Source organism: Sitodiplosis mosellana, unplaced genomic scaffold, assembly GCF_009176505.1.
Source record: "Sitodiplosis mosellana isolate CC-2019 unplaced genomic scaffold, AAFC_SMos_1.0 Smas_scaffold_5313, whole genome shotgun sequence".
Lineage (NCBI taxonomy): Eukaryota > Metazoa > Arthropoda > Insecta > Diptera > Cecidomyiidae > Sitodiplosis > Sitodiplosis mosellana.
The window spans coordinates 39,372-47,459 of NW_022600555.1; the positions used below are offsets into that span (position 1 = coordinate 39,372).

Sequence of the window (8,088 nt, forward strand, 5' to 3'; positions counted from 1 at the left end):
AACAACATTATAAAGTTTTCTTGTTATTATTGAATTTGTTTTCGGAAAAAATGGAATGGTGTGAATTAGAGTTGCCAATTTGCCTAAAAGAAATACTTAGTTTCTGTGCATATGAAAGTGCAGATAGCTTGAGATTGTTAGACAAGGAGAAAATAGCAGAAATAGAAAATTATATCACAGAATCTGGCCGATGTGTTATTGAGGAGTTAGACTGTTGTCATAGTGAAAATTATAAAAAACAATGTACATTCAAGTTTCTACCTGGCCATCGATCATTTTTACTCAGTCTGACAAATTATGCTCAAAAGTTCTACGAAATAAGCATCAATCAAAATGTTGGGAAATTGAATGATCGAAACAACGAACCAAACAATGATTCCTACTCCGTAATATTGGCAGAGCTGATTAAAACTGCGCAGGCTAACGACAAAAAATCAAAACACCAAGCAAGTTATAGTGATTTAATTCGATATTTCTGTACGTTCATTTACTTAACGAGTGGGCGAGCATGTTATGAAATCTTGAGCCGAAATCTACCAATTCCATCCACAAAAACTATACGTAAGTGTGTACATGATATATGTTAAAATGTGATGTGAATGGAATCGGAATTGAAATTGACATAATCATATCTAATTGTCTTTTTTAGTGCGCTGCATTGGAAATAGCCGTGAACGTGTATACGAAGGCCAGCTACGATGTCATGAACTTTTATCGTATTTAGAGAAACTAGGGACAGATAAGATTGTATGGCTATCAGAGGACGCAGCTGCGATAACTCCGAAAGTTAATTACGATGTGGTCACCGATACATTAGTTGGATTTGTCTCGCCAATTGACACTATAACTGGATGCCCTGTACCTTTTGCTTACAAAGCCTCAACAGCCGACGATATAATCGAGCACATGAAGAAGGAAAAAGCCACCTCTGTTTATTTGATAATGGCTCAGCCACTCGATGAAAGATTTCCTCCGTTTGTTCTCCAACTTTACGGTATGAATACGACATTGACATCTCATGATATAATCAAGCGTTGGAAGTATACTAAAACTGAGCTGGCCAAGTATGGAATACGTGTTGCTGTCTGGCGATGGCGATCCCCGTCTTTTATCAGCCATGTGTCATAATTTGCTGTTTTTGCGTGAAATCGATGTTTCACAAGACTCGATACATATCGCTACGAAAATTCGTAACAGAGCCAACAATGTGGAGGAATTGCCCATGGGAAACGCTAAGGTTTCTGTGAATGATTTGAAGAAGTTGTTAAAGAAAGATAAAGCTATTCATGGCCTATGCCTAACGGACGTATCACCAGGGGATCGTCAAAATTTTGGCTCCTTTGAAAAAATAACTTCTGATCGTGTATTAAATGCCCTCAATACATATGTGCCGAACAGTCATGCGACGATTAAGTATTTGCAACTTGGCAGAGATGTTGTTGCCAGCTACCGAGATCATGATTTGGAACCTTGTCGACGTGTAGAACTAATTTGGAAGTCAGTCTACTTTCTGAGAATTTGGCGAGAATTCATAAAAACACACCCAAAATACACCCTCAAAGACAAATTCATTACATCGAATACATACAGTTGCATTGAAGTAAACGCTAGAACTCTACTATCAATAATTCGTCAATGTCGCGAAGAAAACCGCCCACAGCATTTTTTGCCAACTCTTTTTCAAAGCCAAACTTGCGAAAAGACCTTTAGGCAGCTTCGTTCCATGGGGTCCACGAATTTTACAAAGATAAATTTTTCCGTCCTCGAAGTCCTTTATATGGTTGGCCGGATTGAGGCCCAAAACCAAATTCTCCATTTTAAATTAAATGAGACAGGAGTAAAATTTCCAAAATTCGAAGTAGACCCAAGAAAAACGAAAATATTTCCAATGCCATCGGAAGAGCAAATCAGTGATGCATTGAATCGTGCCAAAATAGATGCGATTAATGAGGCAAGTGTATTTGGAATGCGCTTAGATGAAACGATCCTAGAAAATTATATTTTTCCGTACAAACGGCACATTGACGCAGAAACAGATGCAGAAACAGATTTTGAGTCGGATAATGAGCATTATTACGTAGACAATGAATCAAACAGTGATTTGGATTCAGATTTCAGCATTCGTGAATCAGATTCCGAATTGTCGGCATCTCATGAGATTGAAGAAAATATGGATTGTGAGAACGATGACGAAAAACCGTTCGTTGAAGTTGCTGATGAAAATGGAACAATGAAAAAAATAAGAAAATCGTCTTTGGTTTGGATTTTGTCGGAAAAGGGTAGCAAAATAAGCAATGATCGATTGAAAAGAGTCCAAAATATCCGCAAGAGGCCGCTGCGTAAGCGAGCGCGCCAAACAGATGACAACTAAGCGCAATACCGCTCAAATCTGTCACACGCAATAGCAAACTAGATGTTCATCGCACACTAATAGCATCATTCTCATCGTGAACAGTATTATCGAAAGACGTACAGCAATGGGTTCGTATAATTTTCGATTATTTTTTTATTAGTTTACAATTTTTTTCGAGACTGGTTGAATTTTTGTTAAATAATTCGAAATCATTTTACATAAGATATAATTTTATTTTATTTCTCATTGCACTTTTAGTGAAGACACGCTCACAAAGATTGGTTGAGAGCATGCAGAATCGTGGGTTAGCTCGTGGTCAAGATGCAAAGAAAATATCTGATCGTCGTGCAACCATAGTTGCAGAATCAAATGTTCGCCGTGAAAGTCAAGCAAAAAAAGTTGTTTCTCGTCATTCTACATCAGTTGCCGATTCGAATATTCGCCATGAACAACCGAAGAAGATTGCTACACGCCGTGTGCCAGTAGATGCAGAGCCAAGTGCTCACAACGTCCACCCAAAGAAATCTACCACTCGCCGTGCATCCGTAGTTTTAAAATCAAGTGTTCCCGATGCAAAGAAAATTAACACTCGTCGTGAAACAACAGGCCCACAATCAATTCTGCGCTAAAATGTAAAGCCGACCAAAAATGCCGCTCGTCGTGTATCATTTTCAGCCGAACACACAGTCCATTCATATCACGTTGGTGAGATGCCGAACCAGCGCGCAAACCAGTCCGAAGCACAGAATGGTGTCAAAAGAGGTCGTATGACCATCGATGAACAAATTCGTACGCAAACAAAAGGTGTTGTTGTTCGTTTGGAACGAATGTCAGATTCCAAAATAAAAGCATTGACAGAATCCAAGCAAACTTCGCCACAACAAGAAGTTGAAAAGGAATGTTTGTCCAAGAACGATTTGCCGCGCCAAGAAGAAAAGAATTCGGATCGATTGACTGTTTGCGAGGATTGTGCCAAATCGTTCGATGCTATTTTCGAGCAAAAACGCGCTGCATACGTCGCACCGTACGAAAAGTTGTTGCAGAAAGAAAAGCAGGCCGTTATGGACGCCCAGAAACAGCTCGAAGAATTGGACCAACGTTGGAATGAAGAAGCTCAGAAATTGTCTATCTTGGCTCACAAAAACGATAAGGCCATGGACAAGTGGACAGCATTGGTTCAGAAAAATTCCGACTTAAAATGGCGCGTTGAAAGTAAGGTGAATGGCGTTTCGCATGACCATGGTTATGCTTTAGCTCCGCAATAAATACATCGTGATAAATGTCATGAACATAAATATGCATTTGGATCGTGACCAAGTTTAAACATTTCTTTTACATTTACAGTTCATTATATTTATATAAATAGCACTTTTATCAAATGTTGATGGCATTAATATAAAAACAACAGATTCCATGTTGCTCTAATACTTGCTTGTTATTTTTCCAATATTTCCTATTCTTATTTCGAAAACAAATGCATCATGTCAGAAAATGAAAATTAAAGGAAACACAAGAAAATTTGGTTGACTTTATTTATTTAATAAATATAAAAAATAATCAAGTTTTTCGTCTTTTAAATTAAACTTTTGATTTGCAAGTAACATCCTATCAGACTTCTGATTTTGGCATTTTTCCTATGAACTATTCGCACTTTAGATAATGATTTCAGACTTTCGACCAACAAGAATAATTTTACTGACTTTCAGAAATTTCAATGGCAAACAAAGTTGTCTTACTCTATTTGATTTTGCGACAGCACAAAGTAAACGTTATATCATTTAAATAAATAAATAAATAATATGAGTGTAAATTCTCTTTAAGCGAACATTAAATGATTGGTTTGGTTTTGTCTTAGTTTTATCATAACTAACGAGGGTGTATTGCCATATCGACTAAGAACGACTTTCCATTGCCTAATTGGACTCTTTTGAATGTGCGTGTGGTAACAACTTCGTTATTTTTGGCTACAATCGCTTCTTCCTCAATGAGATCCAACGGAGATGAATGAACCGTGACGATGTTTTCTGTACCTATAACAAATATAAATTCGTCAAAAAATGAGGATCATATTGTAATTATTCTTGTTCAAATTGGTACCGTTTTCGTTCTGCGACTGATCAACTGTATCTTCTGATGGCTGGTGAATTTTCACATGACGCAAAACATTACTAATTGTCCATGATCCCTTGTACAGAGCGTTGATGGTAGTGCGACACTGGAAACATTGAACCGTGCATTTGGCGGTCAAATCATTGTTCAAAATGATTGTCTGTACATCATTTAGGTGCGACTCATCGAACGCCTCACTTGCGAAACCATACTTGACAGCACTTTGATTCAACTTCATCAGCAGCAGATGTTTTAATTCGGTTGATGTCATCAACTTTTTGAACTCAAGCATTGGTTTACTCTTCTTTCGCTTCACTGCATCCATATTTCGAAGTTGATCGGGAATCGACAAAATACACGTCTTGTGTCCAGGAAGAAAACGGAATCGATTTTGGTTTTTATAAGCCGCAGAATTGCAACAATCCAAACTAGCAATCACTGCTTGTCCCGTTTCAGCAAGGAAATCTTCCATCTCTGCTACGGTTTTCACATCCAAAAGCATACAACTTGATTTACTTTCATATGCTGCATAACGTAGCAGTGTTTTAATGCACAAGGGAAATTTAATGCCGCTGAAATGTTCCAATGTATCGAACACATCGTTCTCCTCCATCTCTTGCTGTTGCCGCTTTCGTTGTTTTGACTATGGATAAGTAATTGTTATTGCACACTACAGTAAAAATACATACAATAAGTAATGTAATGGCTATTACTTACCATAATTGTTGTTGTGTGTTTTTCAAACAAAAAGAGCCGGTTTACGGAGCAAAACAATTTAAAAACCATCACATCAGCAGTTTTACCCAATACCGAAAACATTTGAAACATGACATTGACATTTCGAAACACGAACCATCAATTTCGAAATACGCATTCCGCCACTTTCGAAATGTTGCTGTGCAGATTGCGCCAAATGTGAAGAAAACTTCAAAAGAGAGAACATACGAGCTCTGACTCTAGTTGACGACGCATTAAAAATGGGTAGGAAAAATTAATTCTACGTAAAAATATAAAGAAATGAAGATTTTAGTTCATATTTTTTGTGGACCAAGTGAATTATTTTCTTAAATTGGTTTTCTGTGTGTTTTAGTGCCGTGTTTATGTACATAATTTCTATTCTTATTTGTTTTCGCAGCGAGCACTCAAAATAAGGAACAACAAGCTGTTTGCCGTAATTGCGACGGTGAATTTATACGATTTATTGAAAAAAACCACAAAACAATCACGGATGCCATTTTCACCGAAATCGTAGAACAACGAAATGAATTGAAAGAAAGAAGTGATCGAATTGAAGAGCTCACAAAGCGCATGAACCATTACGTTGAAGAACAGAAAATCATGTGTGATTCATTGGAAGAACTGCTCAACAAGTGCAATCATTTGGAAAAAGAAAATGACAAATATTCCAAGGCATTAGAATCATCAGATTAATTTACAGAACGTCGTAAAGAAATAAATATAATTTTTTGTCGCACAAGCAACATTTTTCGTTATACATTATTTTGAATTTGCCACCTTTTGACAGCTCTTTGAAAACATATGTGATATGTCAATCAATCTGAATCTAAATGAATCTCTGTAGATCTATTGCAATGATTTCAACCTTCATCAATCGATTTGAATCCCAATAAATTTCTTTCGATTTATTGCAAACTTAAATTGCGTGTCTAACCCCTAGTTTTTAGCACTACATGAAATGTAGAGCTACTAATCTGCTTTTTTTTTGTCTAGATACTTTTTGAGTGTTGAAACAAATTATGGTGAATTTGAATTTTATGCTCATATTTTTTATTCAATTTAAAACAGTGGCAGTAACGACAAATAGGTGCATAATATCTTAAAGCGCCAATCAAATTTTTATTATCAAATGTTGTTTAAAAATTACATTAATTTTTCGTATAATATTTTCTGTGTCTTGAACAGAATTAAAGTGATTTTAGATTCAATGCTCATATTTTTTTATTTAATAACCAAAGGCAGTATATTTCAAAAAAGAAATAAAACTAAGATCTTGTAATTCATTTTGCAAATAAATATATTACTTCAAAGTTACTTTGATGAAATACATTTCATGTAGTGCGCCAAAAAATAGTTTGTTGTGAAACAACAAAATAGATTAAGTAACTAAAAACTCAAGAACGCAGAGCGGAGCGAAGCGAAGCTCTGTGGTCTTGTTTCTTCTGTTTCGGAAATATTGCATTTACACCACAGTTGAACTGTTTATCAATACAAAAAAATGTATGTATGTTTTCATGAGTTGAGTGATTCGATAGCATCGTGTTTGTGTTTTTTTTTCTCACAGAAATGTTCTTTGCATTTTTTTCGATTTGATATGAATATAATGGAATGCGTTCAACGATCAAAACAGCCCAACACATTTTTGGCTCAACGAAAAACGAACGAAATGAAAGCCACAAAAAAAATTAGCTACGAATCATTTTTAGAAGCTACGATTTGATGTGTATGAAAATGCGTTTCCGCGTATTTTGCGTTTTGGTTTCTTATATGCCCGTTTAAACGGAATGAAAATGAACAAATTTTACTGTACTTTTTATCTTTTCCTTTATCATAAGGGCACCGTTTGTGTTCTTTTCAAATCCTGTGTGTTATCTTTTTTTCAAACGGGATTTTTCTTGCATCGAACATATTCTTACAAAAGTGCATTATTTTTATAAGTTTCTTTCAAACTACCATCAAATCGAATGTGAATATTTTCTGCGTGAAAATTGGTTGGAACTTGTGTGTCAATGACCGGCAATTGAAAAATTAATAGGCAAGCCTTTTTGTGTCCGTTATCGTAATATCGAGTGGAACTTTGATTTGATCACTGGATTCATTTGAAAGTAAATTCACAAATTCAATGTATGAAAGTATATTTTCTAATTTTCAATCAAATTTTGTCTAATTTATCGTTTGATAGAAACAAGACGTGAAGTGTTGCATTGCCATAACGATTCTACACGGCTGTTCGTCAACGAAGGATCATTAATGAATAAGAATTCTTATTGCGTGGATTTGCTCATGAGCTCATTTATCATTATTATTGGTGCGTGCAACTGATATCAAATCGAAAGTGATATTTTCTGCGCGAAAATTTGTGAGGATTTCTATGTCAGGCACATTTTAACAGTAAATTGATACTTGCGAAGTCGTCCAAATTTGCAAATCGTCTTTTTATGGAGGTAAACCTATTGTCTATAGACATTATATTTTTCCTTGCATTTTTTCTGTATCTCATTTATGAATATTGACGCCAAATCAAATTGAATGAAATATTTTGGCCTTTTTCATTGTGTAGGCACATCGAAGGATTTATAGCGGCAACTAAGGGACCGTTTTGTGATTGTCATTGTAACATCAAGGCGAAATCTGTTTCTGTTGCTGCCCCCGTTCTGAAATCGATACATTTGAGAGCAATAAATAGAATCACGATTCTAATTCAAATTGTTGGTGGATTTGCTCATGAGCAATTTGGAAGAAAGTTGGTAAGAATTTATCATAATTGATTTGGAGAACGAAATTCTCAATAACAATTAAAACTGGCTTGGTTTTGCTTTTTAATTCAGTTTAATCTAAAAATGGCACATTCAGAACTTTCACGTCAATGTAAAACGAAAAGAGCCAGT

At 35.7% G+C, this 8,088-nt stretch overlaps 1 protein-coding gene across 1 annotated transcript; it reads right to left on the reverse strand.

Annotated features, from left to right (window-relative positions):
• Nucleotides 1–4,219: 4,219 nt before the first annotated feature.
• On the reverse strand, nt 4,220–5,076 carry LOC129572640 (uncharacterized). The gene is made up of 2 exons (XM_055452651.1): nt 4,451–5,076; nt 4,220–4,383 (listed from the first exon to the last, which is right to left on the reverse strand). The coding sequence occupies exons 1-2, from the start codon at nt 5,073–5,075 to the stop codon at nt 4,220–4,222; spliced, it is 789 nt and encodes a 262-aa protein (XP_055308626.1). The 5' UTR covers nt 5,076.
• Between the last annotated feature and the right edge of the window lie 3,012 nt (nt 5,077–8,088).